The 22,505-nt window shown below is 46.6% G+C and overlaps 1 protein-coding gene across 3 annotated transcripts in view; it reads right to left on the minus strand.

Moving 5' to 3' along the window:
- Positions 1-1,363: 1,363 nt before the first annotated feature.
- The window catches only part of LOC146186562 (uncharacterized), a 51,877-nt gene continuing 30,735 nt past the window's right edge, over positions 1,364-22,505 (minus strand). For all 3 annotated transcript variants that reach the window (XM_084607268.1, XM_084607267.1, XM_084607269.1), the window contains 7 exons: positions 21,525-21,644; positions 17,898-18,911; positions 16,519-16,589; positions 12,864-12,958; positions 10,723-10,994; positions 8,704-8,843; positions 1,364-1,748 (listed from right to left, as the gene is read on the minus strand). In XM_084607268.1, the coding sequence (XP_084463394.1) occupies positions 1,590-1,748; positions 8,704-8,843; positions 10,723-10,994; positions 12,864-12,958; positions 16,519-16,589; positions 17,898-18,911; positions 21,525-21,627 (1,854 nt within the window). In that variant the 5' untranslated portion in view covers positions 21,628-21,644 and the 3' untranslated portion in view covers positions 1,364-1,589. The remainder of the gene's footprint in view (positions 1,749-8,703; positions 8,844-10,722; positions 10,995-12,863; positions 12,959-16,518; positions 16,590-17,897; positions 18,912-21,524; positions 21,645-22,505) is intronic.

The raw sequence follows: 22,505 nt of genomic DNA on the forward strand, positions 1-22,505 counted from the left end.
CTCGTTTGGAAGGGCAATAAAACAAACTAATAAGTGCTTGGTATTTTTCCCAGAATTACGCGAACGCACTTGTATACCAGAAAAATGTGCTTTCGGTCGAGAACAATGTCGAGGCCTGCCGGTGCACGACGTTTGTCGTTTGGATCTTTGCACAGCTGAAAAACACATTTGGACCGCGTATAGAACAGAAGAAACATGTAGTTGGTCGTCTGCGATCGAATATCGCATCACACCACGCGGGATCTTGACGACGTTGCGAAAAACACAGCAAGTTGTCACCAGACGAGACCAAATCCTCCGCACCATGCCACGAGCAGCGGAATGCGGGCAGGCAGACATAGATCTTTTGTCTTCCGCTTAGTTTTCATTTATCAGTTTTAAAGTAACAACCAACAGCTTGCCTGCAATATAGAATGGAACAATTTACGAAGCTGAATCACGTCAAAGAAGTACTTGTGCGATGGCCCGCACAACTACAGCCTAGCGCGTACTTACACAGCCTACCTTCCACAGCCTAGATGGTGGAAGGTAGGGTGCTTCGATGCGCGAGCGGGCGCGCATCGAGGCACCCTAGTGGAAGTATCGTCAAAATAGACGGCAACCAGTTGGAGCCATGTCATATGAGAAAAACTTGGGGCGAGTTTTAAATGCCAGTATGAAATATACGCGTTGTGAAATGGAAATTGCTGGATGCATGTGAATGAAAATTATCTTAAAAATAAGGAATAAAAGGAGAGGAAAAGTTCCTAACGAAATTTCGATAGCTAGCTTTGTAAAAAATGAAAAATTTAGTCACAAATCTCTCGATGCTTTTTAACAAATAAAAAATTTAGTTAAAAATGAGAATTGTTCAACGCTGAACCGAATATGGAGCGAAAGCATTAGAGGCGAGTGACCGAACGTTCTTCTTTTTCTTCTTCTTCGTCTTCTTCACGGCTGTTGAAAGTCATTCGTGACTGCGGCCACGGACTACGCGACGGGCCGAGACCTGGCGTAGTATTGCTTTCGCAATAAAATCTCTCGGCAATATTTCTTAAACTTACTAATAAAGAAAACGCTACCCAGAGCCGCGTGAAAGTTCGACCATATTTGAGCACTCTAGAGCTTTTGAAAACGCGCTTTAGTTTAGCTTAGCCTCAACGACTGCTTGTAAGCCGTCACGTGCCTGAAAACAGACACCAGGCCAGCATCGGAAACAATAGCGAGCGCGTAACCTAACAAGAGGGCGTTAAACGTGGAATGGCATTAAAATAAGACAATGCACACTTTGCAGTCAGGACTCAAGGGCTTGAAGCAGCTTTGGACATTTTGGTGCAGCCAATGTAATTGCGTTAAATTGATTGCCAAAAGAAGACGGTGAGAAGACGGTTCTTCTCTTCATTTGGGCTTTTATTAAAAAAGGTGTTCTCGAAGATTATATTACATAATAGAGTATATTCAGTTGATACCGTGAGTTATGAGCACCTCTGAAATGAACATTTGAAATGGCTTCCTAAGTTTGCTTCTTCTTGGATGAGGAAAATGATGATGACTGCGAATGAGTAGGCCTTCGTGCTGTTGGTCTGGCCCCTGGAGTCGCTATGGAGTTCTCACACGGCGTTCTCGTAGATCCAGCCTAAAAACTCCGTGATTCTCGTGTAGACTCCAGGAAGACCTTTTTCGGCGCATTTTATACCCCAAGACACAACGCCTACCAACGTCCACTGGGTGCTGTCCGACTCGAGCATCAAGGGTCCCCCGGAGTCACCCTGAAAGGGACAGAAAAAAAAAAAAAGTAGACAAGCGGTTACTGCTGAAATTCTTCCTCTCACAAGATGTTTGCGGTACTGCCAAAAGCAGAGGCACCCCGGTCCAATCAGGATCACGCGCACTACAATAAATAGGCAATTGTGCTCCTACGCGCCACTCGCCCCCAAATTGGCGGAGATGACAGTAGGAGCACAATTCTCTATTATAGTGTGGAAGTATAAATGTGGAAGACTCTATTACGAAATTTTTCGTGGTTAGAGAAAAGGAAAAAAGAAAGAACGGAGTCCTTGATCGCTGAGGGGTTTTGATTCATTTATTGAAGCATTACACGTGGATGCGTCATACGGCCGCTTTAAGAGTCAAGCGGTCACGCGGCAAGAGCCAAGCATCCACCTACAATGCTTCCTTATGGTGAATTCCAATCGCAGAGCAGGAGCACTTCCAGAGCAACGTTTTCTGCTCCTTTCGGAGTAATTGTCTTCCAAACGTAGATCCGGAATACGGATCATGTCCATGGTAGAAGAACAAATGGTAGCGTAACTCCCATAGAAGCCTGCGTGTCGACTCTGAGCGAGGCTTTAGTTTCCCAGTGCCCCCTGCGAACTGTGAGGCACAACAAACACGTGACGTTGCTTGTGACGTCACAGTAACGTACTTTTGGCGGGGAATTTGATTGTCTTCTTTACTTATGAACGAAAAACAAGGCCAACAACGACGGAGGCAGAACGATGCTCGGATAAGGCAGAAAAATGGACACCGTAACTGTTCAGCCAACTTTACTTGACATGGATTTCTACTGTCAAGTTTTACGTTAACTGAAATGTTACGGCATCTTTAACCACCTTATCATAGCATCGTTCTGCCTCCGTCGTCGTTAGCCTAGTCTTTCGTCGCGCGTCATGTAAACGCATTCTGGGGCTTATTTCTTCGGGCACGTTTGTGAACAAGGGCCTTCAAGTGAATTCGGCAAGCACATGGATAGAACCACATGGCTTGAGGCATTTCACTAAGGGCATAAATGAGTGAAGCTGCGCTGCACAGAAAGCCAGGCTTTATTAATTCACGATTACTTACATAGACGCTTCACGACAATGAAATCTAAGTGTAGGAGAGCGACCACCGCTCATTCGTCACGGTCTTCATAAACTCCTCGTGATAACAAAATGACCTGAGCGTAGGTCTCCAAATGAGACGCGGTGAGATCATAAAAGGGTAAAAGATCTTGCTAACAAACAAAGTACACATATCAGCGTCAAAGAACAACAAAAACAAACGAACGGAATAACTAACGCTAGCGCTAGAACGCCAACCTGTAAGAGCTTAGGTAAGCAATTCAAATTGGGATTGCTAGTATTTAGAAGTTAATGCGTCTGAGAAGTGAAAATATCTACGATATAGCTTCGCTCCAATAAATCTTGCCCTGTTCATGATTCCATTATTTTACTCGCGCTTCATTTGCCACTGAAAGGAGTCAATGTGAGGTTACAAATTTACAACTTAAGCATTTAACATGTTCATGAGAAAGATCCCATTGACAATAGGAACATCACTGTAATAACAGCTAAAGCACGTTCAGCGAACGTTGGTGCGGTAATACGACGCAGTAAGCAAAACACGCAGCAAGGGGAGCGGAACGGAAGGCTTTGAGCAATGCGACACGCTTCTTGGGGGCAATAAAATCTCACCTTCACCGCTCAATTAAAACATGCAGCGATACGCCGCTCATGCAGACGTGTATCCGTAAAACAAGCCACCACTTTTGCGACGTGCCTGGGAGGCCGAGCCGAGCCGCCGAGCTGTGACGCAGCATTGTCCCATCGTCCGGAAATGCGCACATGCAGCGGCAATCAGTTTCTCATCGAGCACAGACAGTCTTCGTCTTGCAGTAAAGCTCTACCAAAACCAGCAGAATGAAATACTGACTGTTTGTTACAGATAACCCACTCTGTACGCAGCACGCAACGATGAACGTTGAACCGGGGCCGACGACGCACCCATTCCGCGGATGAAAAAAGCTTTGGTCTGAAGTTAGTCTGAACCATATCTGAGCTTTGGGCAACTACGCAGCAGCAGATAATAAGTGGCCGAGAGAGGCCGTTAGAAACAAGTTAAAATATTATTAAAAACGTGACACGTTTTTTCTTACGCAAGAAACAAAAACGGCATTCATTCCTGAGCGCGAATATTATGTTTACTTTCTAGTTCTTTGGAGTTCTGGCAGATCTTATTTTCTGTGCGTTAGTAATTTGCCTCACAGTTCGCAGGAGCCCTCATCATCGAGTTGATGCCGCTGGCAGTAGGCAGCTGCACGCGTTTTCTTCCGAGTTGCGCGACCAGTTGTACATTGACCTTGTCATGTCTTCCAAACGCAGAACGGGTGCAATTGCCGAGCAAGGGTCGCTCCGCGGAGCAGTCAAAACTGCTCCGCCAAAATCGGGGGAACCGACCAGAAGTTTGCGTGACGTGACTTTCCGAGCGGCGCTTGCGCATGCGCTAGCTAGCGCATCCATTTCCGGTGGCTCGCCGCGTTGGCTTCAGAGAGAACGCGCCGCTCCATAGCAGACGATCAAGTATTTGCCGCCGCCATGGATGGTGATTCGCGTCGCGCTCTTGCGCTCGCTTTGCTTTGCTTGAGGACAGCGAGTCGGAGAGCAGCAGTTCCGACTCATCTGTCGAAGAATTAAGAATCAACTATTTATATGTCCATCGCCCGTGTAAACTCAAAGCCGCGCACGTTACAGCTCGGCTCTGGAAGACTGCAAACATTCGGTACGTGAACCGAAGTTTTCTTCCATATTAAAGAAAGTGCTGAAGGAGTCTTACCGTGTGTGTCCGCGCTCGACTCTTCGAGCAAGGAGGATATAATTGCGTAAACGGCTGGTGTAACCTCCATATCAAAGGGAAGAAAGGCTGCAGTCTTGCAAAGCAGTCGACGCGAGCGCACGAAAAGCGCGGGCAAGTGCAAGGAATGATGGGTACTTTCTCCATATCCGTTTGCTCGCAAGCGCCACCTACTTGCTCCGGCCAGAGCAAGAGTATTCGAAACGCAGAGTCTGGGAGCGTGCTCTCCGCCGGATTGAGGCGTTCTGTGATGGAGCGTGCGCGCTGCTCCAGTTCTGCGATTGGAATTCGCCATTAGATGCATCCGAACACATCCGCGATCGCGTCCACTGCCACTTCGACGACCATATGTATGTCGTTCTTCTATATATACTCGTCACTTGCCGACTACATGTGGCGCCAGTTTTGCCGGCATTCACATCAAAACTGTGACGCAACCGTCTGTCGCACAACGCTCCGGGTGGTGTCATACGATTTCTCGTTGCATATGGCATACATGTGCTAGTCAAGTCGGAGCCTATCTTGTAAGAGAGATTCGAACAAACGACGCACATGCCTCCAGAGTCCAGTTGTATGCTTTCAAACAGGTTTTGGAGAATAAGGCCTCTAAACGCCGCGTGAAGCACGGCAGTCTTCGCGGAACACGCAAACACACATGCCGAATACAATACCAACCGAAAGAGCATTATTACGTGTTGAAAACCTCACTCAAAAACATTTCAACCGTGGGGCTGTAATGCTTTCACATTTATACACGTGAGAAGACTGAAAAGGTCCATGAGAAGCTATTTACTAAATCAAGAAAACACCCATCACCGATACATATCCTGCAGTCCTCTTCCTACTATAATTTTTTTCTTTAAACTAGCTTCGCTAGCCCCGATCACATCAGCAATCGAAAATTGTGCTCCTCCTCTCCCCCTCCCCCCCCCCTCCCTCCTCTCAGTGCACGCCGGTGAGGAAAAAGGAAAAGAGCAAGTCGCGATGGCGCCCCATCATGCCCTGGTCTGCCCGTTTCACCGGGGAGCGCCTAATGAATGGTCGCACCTAGCCCGAACCGGTGACGTCAGCGGGGGGAGGGGGGGGGAAGTTGCGCGCGGATATGTGTCGCTCTAATCGGTTGCGAGCGATGTACAAAACTTTGAAAAACGTTTTGTAAATTATAGGCTCCACGCAAAGCTTTTAAATTTGACTCCAATACTCACACAGGCCACCTCTATGAATTTCTTGCATTATAATATTACTGCAATTACTGTTTCAGAGGCCCTTTAAAGGAACAGCGAAGTGAAAAAATGAATTTGACTCATGTTGATAGAATACCATCTCCTAATCACAAAAACGCCACTCTCACTGAAAGCAAATCTCTTATAATGTAGAAAAGAGCGTGAACAGAAATAGAGATATCGCCGCCACAGTCCTTTCTCGCAGGTACGAGTCACGCGTCTAATGTGTTGTCTGATGTGTTGCAGGTCACAGTTATTTCACGGTTGCATGTCTCAATTGTTTTGAAACTGCCTGCGCACTTTTGTCACAAAAAGAAGACGGCAAAAAGAGAGCCTAAATATAGGAATGCAAAGAAAATCTGCGATTGATGACGCCACAGGCGGCCAGCTTTTTGCGTATTTTGGTTTCGGCTCTTCGCAATCACCATTATGAACTTTGCATTCCCATGTGGTTTGTAAAATTCTCCTCGGACCAAGTTCGGGCCTCGGCAAGCACTTCCCTATGCAAAATCAGGTGTGAAATTTGTACGCCTTGCGTATATCAGTTTCCTGTGAAAACAAATCTTCACGAAACCGGGTACAGGCTGACTCCGTGTTATTCGCTGGCCCTGGTTGTTTAGAGAGAAAAAGGAAGGCTGCAAAACAGTTCGTCATCAGCAGCAACAGATGGACTAAACCCACTGTAGGGCGAAGGCATCTCCTCCCATATTACTGCAACTATCCAGATCCTATGCTAGCTACATCCACTTGACCGCTTAAAACTAGTTAACCACATCCCCCCCCCCCCCCCTAATTTTCTGCCGCCCCCTGATACGCTTTCATTTCCTTGGAATACAAGTTGTTACCCTTAGCGACCATCGGTCATTCTCTCTTCCCACTACATGCCCTCCCATACCCATTTTTTCTTGATGTCCACTATAAAATATTATTAATTCAAGCTATTTCTGTGGCCTACTCTGCATTCTTTCTATCTCAACGTTACACCTACTGTTCTCCGTTCCATAGCTGTCTACGTCGTTCTCGACTTCTGTACAACCCTCTTCGTTAGCATCCACGCTTTGGCCCATTAGTTGAGTGAGATACAACTGACATATACTTTCCTCTTGAACAATTTTTCTTGGAATTGTCATCGCCGTCAAATAGTTTACCTTAAGCATGCTGAATGTCGGCGGTGTCACCATGTCCCACATCTTTAACAAGCATCGTAAGTCTGGCTGGGTATCTCAGAAGGTTCAATTTCTCAACGTTCGCAGTTCTGTCGCTGTCTCGGTAAGTGTACGCACTTTGTGGCGACTCAGGTACACATGTGCCCTGCGGTGTAGCGACGGTGACAATTTTCGAGCAGGCCACTTAACGTGCATACAATCAAGGAAGCGTTAACGAAGACCAGCTTGGATGGTTCACATGAAGAAATGCAATAGCGAAGGAAACGGAAGAAATTGCTCCAAGCAGGCTTGATATCCGATTTTTTATGCTCTGCCACAGTGCATGATTCACCTCGTGATACTATTTAAAAATGCCCTTACGTAGCAGTATTTACTCGCCAGTCGTGACTGGGGCTTGACGATGTCAACGGCGGCATCATTAACTTCGCTTATTGCCGGCACTGGGCGCTTGGTTATTCTTGACATCCTGCTAGAAGAGACACCTAAGATTTAAAAAAAAAAAAAAGAGAATTCATCGCACGCTTTGTGGAGACTGAGGAGAGTGAATTGCTGGCCGGCGTTCGCCGCGAGGCCTTCGTTGTCAAGCTCGGGAACGAGATTCTGGCGCAAACAAAGCGACGGCTCCAGCCAGCGGTAGCTTTCATTTCGGCTGCTGCTAGAGAGCACCGCTCGCTGTGAGTCAGAAATCGCGCAGTACACGTTACATCATGGACTGCATCATTTTACCCATCCTTCGTAGATAGAAAAACCAGCTTGAGTCACAGAGACGAAAAAAAAATCTGCTTCGAATCAAAATATCTCAGCAATAAACGCGTCTTTTGCTATCGGAAAAGAGCGAAAAAGTCATGAATTGCCGTACTATTATATTTTGCTAACGAGATCAGCTGTGATGGAGCTGTCATCAGTGTCTTTTTAATGTCTGCCAAATTTTCGTTTTATCAAACGCATTATGTAGGGAAGAGCATTTCGGAGCGGTTTGTCTCGCCAATTATTTGGGGAACACACACTGTATTTCTTGCAAAATTCGAAACCTTTCGTGCGCATTCTGGTAAAGGCGAGCATTATGCGCATCGATGTTATTGGAACCGGCCGGTATCACTGCACGCAACTGTTTCTTTTGAATTTTCACGATTTCTACTACAAATGACAGGACAATTATTTGTCAAGTGATAACTTTGTGAACGAGATATCAAATTTTCGCCCACATTGCAAAGTTCACCTACAGCCATTTGTAGAGCGGCCATTACTTTCGAAAACTGCCATCTTGTTTGGTTTAGTTTATGGGGTTTAATGTCCCAAAGCTACTCAGGTTGTGACAGACGCCGTAGTGGAGGGCGCCGGAAATTTCCACCACCTGCGGTTCTTTAACGTGGACTGATATCGCACATCACACGGCCGCCTTGCCTTTATCCTGCATCGAAAAGCGGCCCCCGCGGCCGGGGTTCGATTCCGCATTCTTGGGTACAGCAGTCGAGTGCCCTAGTCACTACGCCACCGCGGCGGGTTCTTATTTTGTGTACACCTAAAATTGTCAAACGTGCGCAAGCTCGCAGTCCTCTGCGCCAATGTTTTGAGCATTGTCTGCCATTGTCTGATGCCAGCTAGCGCACAAGTTTCAATGCTCTCCTACCTATTTGCTTGAATATGCTTGTTCTTAAAGGAACGGGTCACAATATCCGATCGATACACACCGACGATGTGATGAGCCCACGAAAAGCACGTACCTGACAGGCATCTTGCCCTCCTTCCGTGGTTCCCGCGCACAGGAATATCTTCGGGATGGCTTGTGTGAACTTGGACTTGCACTCTTTGTTGTCCCAGATCGGCAGCGACACCTGCCTCAGGATGGAACTGGAAGGACCACCTGCGCACGCGCGGAACTTCCGGTCAGAGAGGCCCCACCGTATGCCAACGACGAGAACTTCGCACTTTGCTAACGTGCGGATGCCACATAAATGAAAGGTTTAAGCGCAAAAAGACACTCACAAATAGGCACAAACAGACACACAGGACCGGCGCTGACTCCAACTTCTTTCTCGGAACATCGCATACAAACTTCTTCTTCAATATCCAAATGCTCCCGCAGTCAACAACAAAGCAACTAGCCCAGCAATGAGTTTTAAGTGGGTATGTCGTCTGCGCGGAAGTGCGACTTCGCGCAGATTTATCCACAGAGACGGAATCCAGGCAGCGGAAACCGAACTGTACATGGGCCTTGAAAATCCCATCGAGATGATCACCAAAGCTGCCGTAAGCTCCAAGACACGGTTTCAATTGTACAAGGACAGGTAACTACCGGCAGAGAGGGAATGTGCCGTCTCCTTTAGCGTCTTCTTCGACACTACTGCTTTGTCCAGGGGACACCGGCGGCTTTGTGCACACTCAGAAGGACAAACAGGCACAAAAAAAAAAGAAAAACGACGCTCAGGCATTGCGCAAGAAAAAAAAACGACGAGCGGGCACAGAAAAGCGGTGCCTTCTGTGCCCGCGGCTCGCGACGGGGGAAAGCGTTACTCAAGGCAAACAAACCCTCTAGTGATAGACAACTTAGAGTGAACGCGGCATAGTAGGGAGGGCATTGAAACAAAACAAATCTACTCGAATAGGTGCTGTCTTCCTCACCGCCTTCTTCTTGGAGACGTACATTCCTCTCCCTCTCTCTTCCTTTTGTTAAGATGTACACATCCTCTCCGAATGATTACGTTTACTTTGGGGGAGAGAGTCTCGGCGTCCCTGCCTTTCTGCCGCAGGCAAACAGCTTTCCTTTGGAAAACATGTCTGCGTGAGACGTGATTGACTTCAGGCGGCTTCAAACACGGAAATGACGCGGTCGCGTCTCAGTACGCTTTGTGTGTTTAATGTTTCCACTTGGGTGCACTTAACGAGAGAATCTGTTTGAGCGCGAAGTGAAAAAAAAAAGTCTTGTGGAGAATTGCACGCCGCCTGCCAAGCACAAACATGGGCACGTTACATTGTCCTACCATAGATAGTTTTCCTAACCGCTATTCGCTTTTTCCTACTTTCTTCTACTGTCCCGCAAACGTGTGTAAACAAAGGCAACAGAATGAAAAGAAAAACCCTCTGTTTCCTCGGTGTCCTGCAAAGGCGTTCGATATGCTTATCTTGCAAGCCTGAAAGCGAAACTGTCGCCTAAGCATAATGAAATACGTCATTACTTTTTTTTTATTCTCGTGCAGTCTAGCTTGCACCAATATAATCTGAAATGCCGAGGCCGGGGGCAGAAATGTGCCATCATTCACTTCTTGTTCAAACGACAGTCGAAAGGCAACGTCTCCTGCTGCCGACCAGTCCACCCTCATACGCAATTTCGTTTTCTGAGCATCTCCATCGATATCACATTTATCAGGAAAGTGTAAATGTATCGGTTTTTGGAGCCCTGACATTTGAAGGCGTAAATTTGGAGGATTAGGGCAAATTATGTAGAGAGAAACACGTTAGATGAATTAATGAATGAATGAATGAATGAATGAATGAATGAATGAATGAATGAATGAATGAATGAATGAATGAATGAATGAATGAATGAATGAATGAGCTTTCAAGGGCCGAGAATACATTCGAGCGTTAAAATGTTTGCATAAGACTCGTGCCGATCGTGCCTTGCCTTTCAGTCAGGGCAACGTGGTGGTAGTGAAACGTGTGTAGTGGATACGGCGTGTTTTACATGTTCCCGTATCTTGGCGCAACATGCCGGATGCATGGGCGACGGCCATTGTACTCACCAAAGGACAATGTGCCCCAGCCAACCACTGTTGCCAGCTTCCCGATGAAGGACTCTTCGGGGCTCTTCGGTAGGCAGATGGGCCGGATGTTCTCGGTGAATCGAACGCGACGGCTCATGCGCAGTAGCGAGATGTCGTTCTGGTAGGTGTCCTTGCGGAAGTCCGGGTGCTGTCGAATGCGGGACACGTTGAAGTCGCGCGGCAACCGGCTGGTCGTGTTCTGCTTGAAGTCGTACTCTCCCAGTCGCACCGTGATGTTCTGCGGCCGAAGCCTGCACGTCGCCCCGGAGAAAGCATTCACGGTAAGCATTCACATGCAAATATAGCGACAACACGAGGCGCCTTCCTTGTCTTTTTTTTTCTTGTTTATTTTACGTATTTTACTTGTAGCAGTTAGCCAATATGTTTTATTACCATATACACCAATTATATCAGTAATCAATCATGTAGAAACCGATAAGCTGCGTCCACCATTTTGTTATGCGCACTAGATATCCCACGGACGTTCCAAGACTTTCGAAGTAAAGAGGTGTCATAGATTACAGTTAATCAGTTAACAGCATTTAATAGTGCGTAGCGTGAAACTATGAGGTTGATTTTAAAACAAACGCACTTTTTTTTTTTTTTCGGCGGACAAGCCACAGAGGAGGCTGCGGAAGTCAGAGACGGATATTTACTTTTGCCGTTACGCACTGAACTTATTTTACTGATGTTGTTTTAACGAATACGTTACCATAATCACAGGACAGATAACATTAGAACGACACACTGAACAAAAAGCACAACTTGTTCTTATGTTGCTATCTGCAGTCTCCTTTTCTTGAGCGGATAGTAACGGTTCTCCTTAGACTGAAATTCATTACCGGGGCAAGAAAAATAAATCGCAATGACATGAGTGGCTATTTAGAACTGTCCAGTATTACCCCATGATATAGCATTTTCTGCGCAAAAGCATGCCGGTAACAAATTACATCAAGCTAGCCTTACATAATAAAAGAATTGCAAGATTCCAGTTATGCCACCAGCTGCATTGTATCTTTTATGATAAAAGCTTGCTTTATAGTCCACATTTATCTTTTTGTCTTTGTCATCACCGGAGCAGTTCTCGGAAACTTCCGGGGAAATTTGCGTTTTTCAGCAAGAAATTTCTGAACAGGTTTGAGAGTATCCGAGAAATGAACGCCCCCCCCCCCCCCTTTTTTTTTTTCGGCTGTACAGTGTACCACGGCGTTGCTTTGAAACGGTTACCTTAGTCGCAGTCGCTACTGCAATCAGTTTAATCTCATAAAAACTATCATCTTATTGTTTTGTAGAAAGCTGTGTTTCAACAGGGAATGAAATTTCGAACGAATTGCAGAAATATGCAGTGTCCTCTACAGCCGCAGCTACGGAAACCATTTTTGTCAAACTGTGGCACCTCATATAAATAAGAATAACAGAATAATTTAAGGTAGACATTTTGAGCTTATACATGGTTCTTGTTGAAATCGTGTTTATTTTGCCTAGCCATGGCTGCGACACCACAGACAGGATTGAAAAATGTATTTCTTTGTCACCTGCACGTAAATGAATATCTGCTCACATTTTCAGCCCCGCCGGGGTGGTGCAGTGGTAAGACGCCCGACTACTGTGCCGGAGTTCCCGGGATCGAATCCCGGCCTCGGCGGCTGCGTTTCGATGGAGGCGAAACGAAGTGGCGTCCGTGTGCTGTGCGATGTCAGCGCACGTTAAAGATCCCCAGGTGGTCGAAATTACTCCGTAGCCCTCCACTACGGCCCCCCTTTCTCTCTATCCACTTTCACTCCCACCTTCCTCCCTTCCCTTACGGCGCGGTTCAGGTGTCCACAGAGCAAGTGTGACAGATACTGCGCCTTTCCCTTCCTATGAACCAACCAACCAACCAACATTTTCACATTTTCTTTTTCTGAACAAAAAATATTTCATTCGCTTAAATTACCACCAAATTATTGTTATCCTCGTGGCAAAATAGCAATAGCATACAGCATAAGGCTAGAATGTGTATTATGTTATATGCCGAATGTTACTGATTGCCACAAATTACAACAGCTGGTCCTGATCCTGAAAATATTTTTCGGACCCGTTTTTCACAAGCAGAGGTTCGCAAAAGCACCAAAGCTTACCCCTGAGTGCAATGGGCGGCTGTAATCACGTATCGATCACTGATCAACGCACCGCCGCAGAACTGGTCGTCGTCCGCCTTCCGCAATAGAGCAGCCTGAAATATGAGGAAAGAAATTTGTCTTTTAAATATTGTTTACGCTGAAAAATACAAAATACAGTAGACTTTTCAGAACAAAGCAACCGCACTGCCACTATCATAAATATCAGCATAACACATTGCCATAACACATTACATCCCTCATTGATTGTGCCACTTCAGGGCGTTAAACTACACATACCCGCAAAAGTCTGTTTCGTTTTCCCTACGGCCTCTACTACCATCATCAGCATTTTTCTCTCCCCTCGCGAACCTACACGCCTACACACTCTGTTGGAAACAAACAATACTGCCGTCGGCGCCTGTCCGTTCCCTCCGTCCGGATACCGGACACCATACCATACATAAAAGTCACCTTTACTGAATGCGCTGATCATGACTTTTGTGTAGCGTGAAAACAGACGTCTTGCCTCATCTGTACCTTATAGCTATTGCCTCACGTTAAGGGTATTTCATACGTCACTTAAGCGGAACATTCACCGTAAGCCCCTAGCACGTTTTCTCCACCACGGAGGCTTCGTAATGTGCTGGAATTCCAATGAACATCCCGAGTCTTTCGGCGTTGAAAAAAACAAAAAACAAACACCGCCTTGCTAATCACGTCTGGTTTTTTGATAACACATTAGTTTCATGTATTCATTTCGTTTTTTGCTTTCCACTGTAAATCTTTAGGGAAGCCTTCCTGTAGTATCTGTAAACAGCAAGCAAAGAAACAAAGTAGCCTTGGTTGCCAGTGCTTGTCTGCGTGTGACTCCAAATTAAAGCACACGGGCTAAGTGGCTTTCAGTTTCTAAGTGCCATGCATTAGAGGGCAGCTATTTTTTATTTGGCACCGGGAGATATGCAGAGAAGAAAAAAAAAGGAAAGAAGACCCTTTTTCTATAAATAACTTAGATGAAGCGATAGGCTTCTGGCACAGCGAATGTCAATACTCCTTTCCTGTAAGCATTGCGAATTTAATTTATAATTTACAGCAAGTTGCTTTCTTTGACGATGTTAAACCATGCGTTAACGAACACAGGACTGTCGGCTGTCAGATTTACGCAGGTGTTATTGTTGGTTAGTTTTATATTTCTTAGAGGCTCTTCAAAGACTCGCTTCATTTTCTCTTGACAAGCAATTTTGATGAGGAAAAAATGGGTTTGAATCGAATTTGTCTTGCATTGCTCCATGCTGCAACAATGCTTGTTCCTTGTGTTTTGTAACCCTTTGCTGCAGTTTCTTAAAGAGAATCATATTCTATAACAGGAAGAATATTTTTGTTACTGCGTAAGCAATGTACAATAATGTGCAGCTATGTTTGCGGTTTCGTGTCATCGCGATATTGTCCGCATGATTGCGTTCGAATGAATGAGTTCATAAGAAAAATAATGGTCGCATAAGACAGAGCATCAAAAAATCTCGTGTAGGACGTCGGAAGGTGCATGTGGGTGAATTAGTTAATCAATTAGAGCCAAAAGTAATCAATCAGACGTCGCAATAGTAGGGAGGGGTAATGTCGACGTTCAAGGGGGTCACGTTGTACTCGACTTCAGGTGACGTAGGCCTACCTTTTGGTGACGGGAAATTTGAAATGTTTTAACGTGAACGAGCGAGAAAGGGTGTGATTTGCGTGCACAAATTGGGGGGGTGGGATAGTTATAAAGTGTGTAAAGAGAGGTAATCAACCAACTGCAGTCTGAAAAATTCCGAAAGCATCGCAGAATCTGCAGTGCAGAAATGCGAAAGCATGAGCGTTGCTGCTGCCCACGGTACATCGCGCGCCCCTTGCCGAACACAACCAGCGTTCCGTTGAATGCATCTAAGTTCACAGGCGTTCTATAACTGGTTTACAGAAAAAGATAGACGCAGCATCTCTCACTCGCGGAATCTCGCTGACACACCTTGTTGACAAGACAGCAACGCTCAGGCTTACGCATTTCTCCAGTTCAGATTCTGCAGTGATCTCCGAATTTGTTTTTCCTTTCAGGCTGTACAGTTGGTAGAGAAAACAAAAACACCATCGATGCTCAAGTTGATGTTGAGTACAGTATGAAGGGGCCAGACTAGCGTGTATGGGCTGCCTGAAAATTCTCCGTGTAAGTTACTACACCCAGCGCTTTCTTTTGTGGGGTTCAGGATTGCTGGTGATGCCCCACCACTGGTAAAGAACGTGAGTCTCGAGTAAAGAATATAAAATGCAAAAAGTGTCATCGCATTCGCCTCCGCAGAGTCGGCGCCCCTTATGTCGCACCCAAACGCATACAGTGCAGTACATCCAAGTCAATCACACGCAGACTTGGAGCGTCAGGTCTCACTATTTACAATGAAAGTAGAAGAGCTCTTTCCCGGGAGGACACGAAGGAATACAGATATAAAGCCACAGCGCTATCAAAAGAGGTTTGAAAGTGATCCCTTAAAAATGTACAGTCAGCAGTCTAAGTTTAAAATACGTGATTATCCTGGGAAAACAATTTACTCAGTAACGCAATAAAATCGCCTGAAACTCCTGCATGTATGAGGGGCAGGTGTGATCCATGTGCTCGTATAGATACCCGGTGATTGACCCCCAGGCACCGGTATACAATAGCTTTGTTACCAAGCACATGCATCCTATAAGCACCTACTGCCGACTCTATGCATGCAGTAATCCTCAATCCCACATGATTGACGAGTCGGCACGGTATCTGGTAATCGCGGCGGTGAAAAAAAAAAAGCGTGGAATCTGTCACATTAAAATAAAACTACGCTACAAAAACGCCTTCCAGATCCTGCGCTAAATATTTCACTGTATTTCACATTGCGATGAGAACTATATCATGCAGTCGAAAAGCTGTCTCAACAATGTGAAAAGAAGGCTGAAAAGAAAGTAGGTGCGCATGTAATCAGAAAGGTTTGTTTGGTGCAGGCACGATCCAAACCTTGATCAGCTGCGGAATTCAGGTAAGGGCAAAAACGCATTATCAAGGGAAACACTCCAAATATGTCAGATAAGACTCCAAAGCAATAAATGCATTAGCGACCCTTCATTCAGTGTATTTGATGAGTTGCTCTGGCGACGAGCGAAGTCAAGTGCACGTATATATTCTTTATTGAAAAGTTATGGGGGTTACAATAAATGATTGTAGTGATCGTTCATTATGATGTATGTTTTGCGATCATCTCTGCTGCGGCTGACTATTTTTGGTTCAGAGGAAACAATACAGCGTCGCTTCAATGTCCTATACTCAGGACAGAAAGTCGGGCTAGTTGGCTTTCGTTTACGAAAGGAGGCGTTTCCAAACGCCAGAAATGGACATGTACAGGCAGAAGCGAAAGACACAAATGACACCTTTTGTGTCGGTCGCGTCTGTCTACATGTCCGTTTTTCGCCACCCCGAAATGCCTCCTTCCTTTATGTACAGTTGCGGCAGCCGTCCACTACAACCTTTCTATTCGTCGAATTACCCGACATAAACACATGAATTAAGTAAGCTTCTAGGTATTATTAAATATGCCATTGGCATTAGTTTATCTTTCGTTACACTGTAAATAACAATTATTTCAGTGGCGCAACTTCAGTCAGGCGGGTTACTTACCATCCATGTCCAGTCGTCCGGTTTGGCTATGGTTCCACCAACGATTCTTGTCTTGAAGTTTAGGCCGCAGGCTGGAAGGAAGAGAAAAAAAAAAAAAACGTCTCTCTAATTACAACGTGCGAAGAACGTGAACAGAATGAGTCCGTGTTTAGAACGTCTATACACGAGCAACGTGATTCTTTGCGCAAGGTTCATTTGCACGTCCTTGTCCACGCAAGCTCCCTCGAAAGACATTCGATGACCTTGAGTAGCATATTTCTCCCAACTTCAAGCGAATTCGCCATATTTCGAAATACCCTCTTGTCGTGTCTACCTGCTCAATTACCTTGGTGTTACCTAGAGCACAGCGCTATCTAAACCGCATCAAGATGATCTGCTGCCACCGCAGCTGTATTGACAGACTACCTCACAAATGCATGGCTTCCCGCGGGCGAACAACATTAGCAGAAGCCTTCCAGTCGCTAAGAGAATAACGCAAGCAAATAAGGAGTGTAAAAGTAGCACGCAAGGTTGAACTGTCATGGTGCAATCAATAAGTACCGTACATACGACGAAAGGATATCAACGATTTCGAATCTCTCTCTAGGTCTGTCGGTGTTTCAAAGCGGCGACTGTACGGAAAGGGAAAGAGGGGTGGTTAACACGAAGTAAAAGACTGATTTGTCAGCACCGAAGAAGTTTTTTTTTTTTTTTTTTTTTTACGAGATAATGGTTAGCAAGCGAAGCATGCAGCTGTGGCACGATATTATAACGCGCACCATGTGAACTACGCGAGAATAAAAGAATACAGTTGCCATAAGTTTAACCTAGACTGAAGCCGCTGAAGATGCAAGCTCCATAAATTCAGTGTCACGCACACCGCCGTTTCTAACGCTTCTATTCAAAGTTACAATAAAACTTCGTTCTTACAGAGTGGCCATTCTTGCGGCGAGCATCCAGCACAGTTCTTGGGAAGACGTGGAGGTTTAGCATAATTGTGCTGCGAACGCCTGACGCTCATACTCACTTCAGGAATGACGTGTTTATAATAATGGATGTTTCTATGAGTGCCATTAAACGTCCACCTGACGGCGTGTGGGCGCCTCACGTGTAATATTTACTATAGAAAATACCCACTGAAAGGGGGCCAGCAGGGCGTGTATGTGCTATGCCTGTCTGTAATAACTCCATTTCAGCACCACTAGTATACTCCGTGAGCCAAATCCTGAATCCCCGCAAGTGTGGTCTCTAACCACCCAATGCTAACACATCTATCAATTTTGGCTGCCGCTCGCGCCACCTGGACATATTTATCCCTGACATTGCGTAGCCATATAACCGTAGCAGTAGTCCAAGATAAAGCGCCGACATTCACGCAGTCGAGAAGGAAGTTTACTCACAGGTCGTCAGCTGTGCCAGTCCAGGGGGCATCGGAGGCAGCGGCTTTTGTCGCGTTGTTGTCTGACCGTCGGCAGGGTTGGGCCCGGACTGTGGCCTATGCGGCAAGGGGTCGTTCGCGGCAGCCTCTTCCTCGTCATCGTCCGGAAACTGGATGGGGGCGTTGACCGTCGGCGACTGAGGTGGCCTGGGCTTCTGGGGAGGTGGCTGCACTACGGGAGGCTGCGCCGGTGTGGGCTGCGCTGGTGGTGGCTGCACTGGTGGTGGCTGCACTGGAGGAGGTCTTTGAGCTGGATTGGGCTGCGGTTGTTGTGGCGGCTGCTGCACCGGAGGCTGCTGCACCGGAGGCTGCTGCACCGGAGGCTGCTGCACTGGCGGCTGCTGCACTGGCGGCTGCTGCACTGGCGGCTGAGGTTGCACCGGAGGCAGATTTGATGGTGGAACACCGCCATGTCCGTGTACATCTTCATCGGGAAATCCGGGATGGTCTACGTCGGGGTGGTTGGGGCCAGGCCCACCGGGGCCATCTTCGTAATCCGGGTTCTGTACGGGTGGTCCGGAAGGCTTGTTGCCGATGTTGAGGAGACCACTCAGAATGGGAAATAGGGGTTTGCGTGGGCTCAAAATATTGCCGAAAAACTCATCAGGGCAGCACACACCGAGGTGGCGGTTACTGACGACGCAGGAGTAACTGAGGAAAAGGTCAAAATTTTCCAGAAAAGCGGGAAGGACACAGTCCCTGACGTAGCGGCACTTGCCAGGACCCGATACCGGTGTCGTGCATATCTGGAACTGCCGCAGCGCATTAATGGCTGGTCCGAAGAAAGAGGAGCGCCTCTTTGGGACGTTGAAGTTGTGTCCCGAGCGCTGAAGGCCCTCAAGGAACTGGTTCACCACGTTTCTGTCCTGAATGGGAGCTCCATGGGGATGTTGACCTCCCTGGTGTTGCGGATTATTTGCTTCCGGCCTGGACTTGCCTGGGTTCAAAACGGGCTTGAATATAGACGCTAGAAGACCTGAAAAGCAGTCATAAACAGTTAGAACTAGGGGCATTGACCCACACCTATATTGGATCAGTTTGAATAGCCTTATCTTGCTCGAAAACATACTTATTTTATTAAACGCACAAGGATTGCATACCAAATATGGTAAGCAACCACACATTGACCAGAAAGGACCGATATGGTTATTTCCGTACGCTGGGCAGCCTTGTACAACGTCCCGCCTGTGAACATAAGAAAGTGCTCTCTCTCGCGCACGTGTGTGTGTGCGTGTGTGTGCCTGTGCGCGCGCGTGTGTGTGTGCGCGTGCGTGCGTGCGTGTGCGCGTGTGTGCGTGCGTAAAAACTGACCCGGATATTATCGTCATTCTAATGTTGAAGTGCAGCGCCACGAGAACGTGAAATTGTATTATCTTTACTATAAACGACAAAACAAACCTTCTGGAGACACTTAAGCTCCGCTTTAGGGGTATGGCATGACAGCAGTGACGGCTCCCGTCTGCAGTGTCGTCTGTGGATCCTCGTTTACCGGCAAGCACTTTGATATTCGCTTAATCAGTGGTTCTTTAATTTGCGCCTCTACTTTACACCATACACGTACTACTTGACATATTCTCAAAAGTAACATCATCTGAAATACACGCTTTACACAACCGTACAAACGTGCCTGCATGGCCTATAAGAGTAGGTGTCTGACTCATGATCCAAGTGTCCCAGTGGGTTCAGTTTCCATCTTACCCTCCTTCGTCAGTGGAGCTCTCCGGGTTGGGAACTTCTGCTCACTCGGCCATGTCACGTGCTCTCGTGACGTCGTACAAAATATCGACCAATCAGTGACCGACCATGTCGCCTGCCACCTACCAAATGCACGCTCAAGGTATTTCGCTCAAAACGTCAACGCTGGATTTTTGGTTGTACGGAGCCTTTAGTTCAATCGCGTTAATATATTTCCAGAAGAAACAAACAACGCGATGCAGGCCCTTCATGCAGCTGGAGTTTTCACCCTCCGGTTTTGCTGCATATTTAGTATATCTGTCAACACGGTAAGCTTAGCGGCTTGCGCCTCTCCGTGGTGATTCCTAATGCATTTGTCACGCGCAAGCAGAATGCTGCTAAGGCCGCCAACCCGCTACCCGTGCACTGGAAACCCGGTTTTTCCCCGCTCGAAGGCCGCGTTTTAGGTGCAAGTCATGAATGCTCAGTGAATAGCGGCGCATATGTTCCCTCTGCCACTGCCGACGGCACGCAGAGATCTTGATAATAGAGACCGTGCTTCTCAGAAGTTCGCACTGTTGCTGTGTGACATGATGCGGCTGGTCGGGTTATGAATTCACCTCCGATAGCTTGCAGGTATGCACAGTAATATGCACGAGAACCGAGCAAGCCTATTAGTTTCAGCTTGTAGTTGCATTGCATCCCTCAGTCGCTGTATAAAATTGCATGTAAAATATTGTGCGCATGAACATTGGATTCGAGCATCATCGTAAACGCTTCATTTTGTATGTAAAATAAACAAAGGGTTTCATGAGTAAAATCGCAGGAGGTCATATAGAAAATATGGTTATGGGGAACATCACAAAAAAAAAGAAAGTTGTGTACAAACCATACATGTAGAATGCAGATAGATTGCATTCAGCTTTTTCAGCTTGTGCTTCTAAAGCTCTTAATACTATTGCATACAGTGCACCTTAAAGGCTAGCCTAAGTGACATTTCTCCTGGTTTTATTTGTTTTTGTAAACGGACCGCCATACCAGAACGAGAACAGTGTCCAGTTACCACCTAATTGGAAAAGGCTGATAGGAGAACAAAAGGGGGGGGGGGGGGATGAGCAGTTCGAAGCTTACAAACATGGACATCGAGCGTTAGCTAAGGGTACTTTACTGCTGATGGCACGACTTGTTGGTTTTCATGTTGGCGCAAGCTCGTTTAGGAATGCTGTCACGGCCTCATAATTTGTATTTTGACGTAAACTGATTTACAGTGTTCTCACGACCCGATGGTTGGCATGTAGCGAGATGGCGCATTTGTATAGCGTGTTTACATAGGTTAAATGAGGGAGCGGCGCAGATGTTGTTGATGTGCCCTCACATAATGGCACATACCCACGAGGGGGATTGGCCACACATGGATCCAGTAAAAAGTTATGCTGTTAAAAATTCATGAAGACGACAATATTCAATGCACAACGCGAGTGTGTGTTCCAGTCAGAACTTGATAACGACGAAGATGCTTCGTGCACAGCGCGTCTATGGTGCCTAGACACCCTAGCGTGAGAGCAAGTTGCAGTTTTACACGAGGCGTAATAAGCTGCGGCGATAGCATAGCGGTCTCGTGTCTTGGCACGACGAGGAAGACAACGATGTTTGCTGCACAGCGCGAGATGAAACAGCATGCAGTGCACGATTACATAGCATGATCTGCGGAACGCATAAGGAAGAAGGGTAGAAATAACGAGAAACTCGAAAATGTACGTTGATACGTCGTAGAGCTAACGATCTAAAAGGACGACAACAGATAGAAAGTTGGTCTCTTTCCCTGTTCCTTCCGATGCTTTGAGCTATTCAGTGAATGTGCAAGTTTTCAAACATCAGCCCTTTCGAGGGGAGAAACACGGCACTGGCAACTTACCTTGCCTTTTAGATCGCACAAGAATCGTAGAGTTGTCTCCAGTGGCCGCTACCGCACTGGCAATGGAGATGGCTACCAGTGCGCCCAGGAGCCCCCCGCGCATACTCGCTGTTGTGGGACCTGTTCGCGTCAGAAGAAAACATGTAGGTCGATAAAACACACCAGTGTTGTGAAACTATGCGGCATTGAAACGCAGATGATTAGGCGGCCCTTAACTTGGTGTATATACGCCGGGACGAGGGAACACGGGGGTCGAGAGCTGGTTTTCAAGGCTGAACTTGACGAGTTATTTTTATCTCCTTCTTGGCCAGCGGCCGCTTCCGCTACAACGCGGAGTGAGCATCAACACATTCTCAAGGACCATCCTTGTTGCTGCTCCTGGTTTTCGATTGTTCTCGCTCACCGAATAAGCCAACCATTTGGGCGTTGAAAAAACCCCAAGCAAGGTCGTAGTTTTACAGCAGCGCGCTGCATCTTTTGCATTTATTGATGAGACAAATGCGAGGTCTTGTTGTATGCGGAAGTGAACTACCTCCGAATCGTTGCCCCTAAAGTTAATGAAGCAGACAGGCGCAAGAAAAAAAAAACTACAAAGAATAATATTCATTTCCTGCTCCTCAGACACCACCAGGAAAGCCAAATGGGTGCCACTTTCGACGTCGAGCGTGACAATAGCAAGCGGTATGGTTACACTTCGCCGCACTATTATGACGGCGGTAGCTTCGCGTAGGGTTTGCCTTGTTTGCTTCTTTATGTATGCGTCTTCCCAATGGAGTAATCCTGGTGCCAGACGCCTGTACAAACACGTTAACTCATCATTCCGCGAGCTTTGTTCTAAGTGAGACGAGAAACGAAAACTGGCTTGTGAAACTGCCAATGAAAATATGCGTGTAGTAATAAAATTGTGATAATCATCAGCTTAATTGCACCCTCTGTAATAACAAAGGCCTCTTATATGTCCCTTCAATTAAGCCTCCCCTG

Source organism: Amblyomma maculatum, chromosome 6 (genome assembly GCF_055883805.1).
Source record: "Amblyomma maculatum isolate TAMU_Amacu chromosome 6, ASM5588380v1, whole genome shotgun sequence".
NCBI lineage: Eukaryota > Metazoa > Arthropoda > Arachnida > Ixodida > Ixodidae > Amblyomma > Amblyomma maculatum.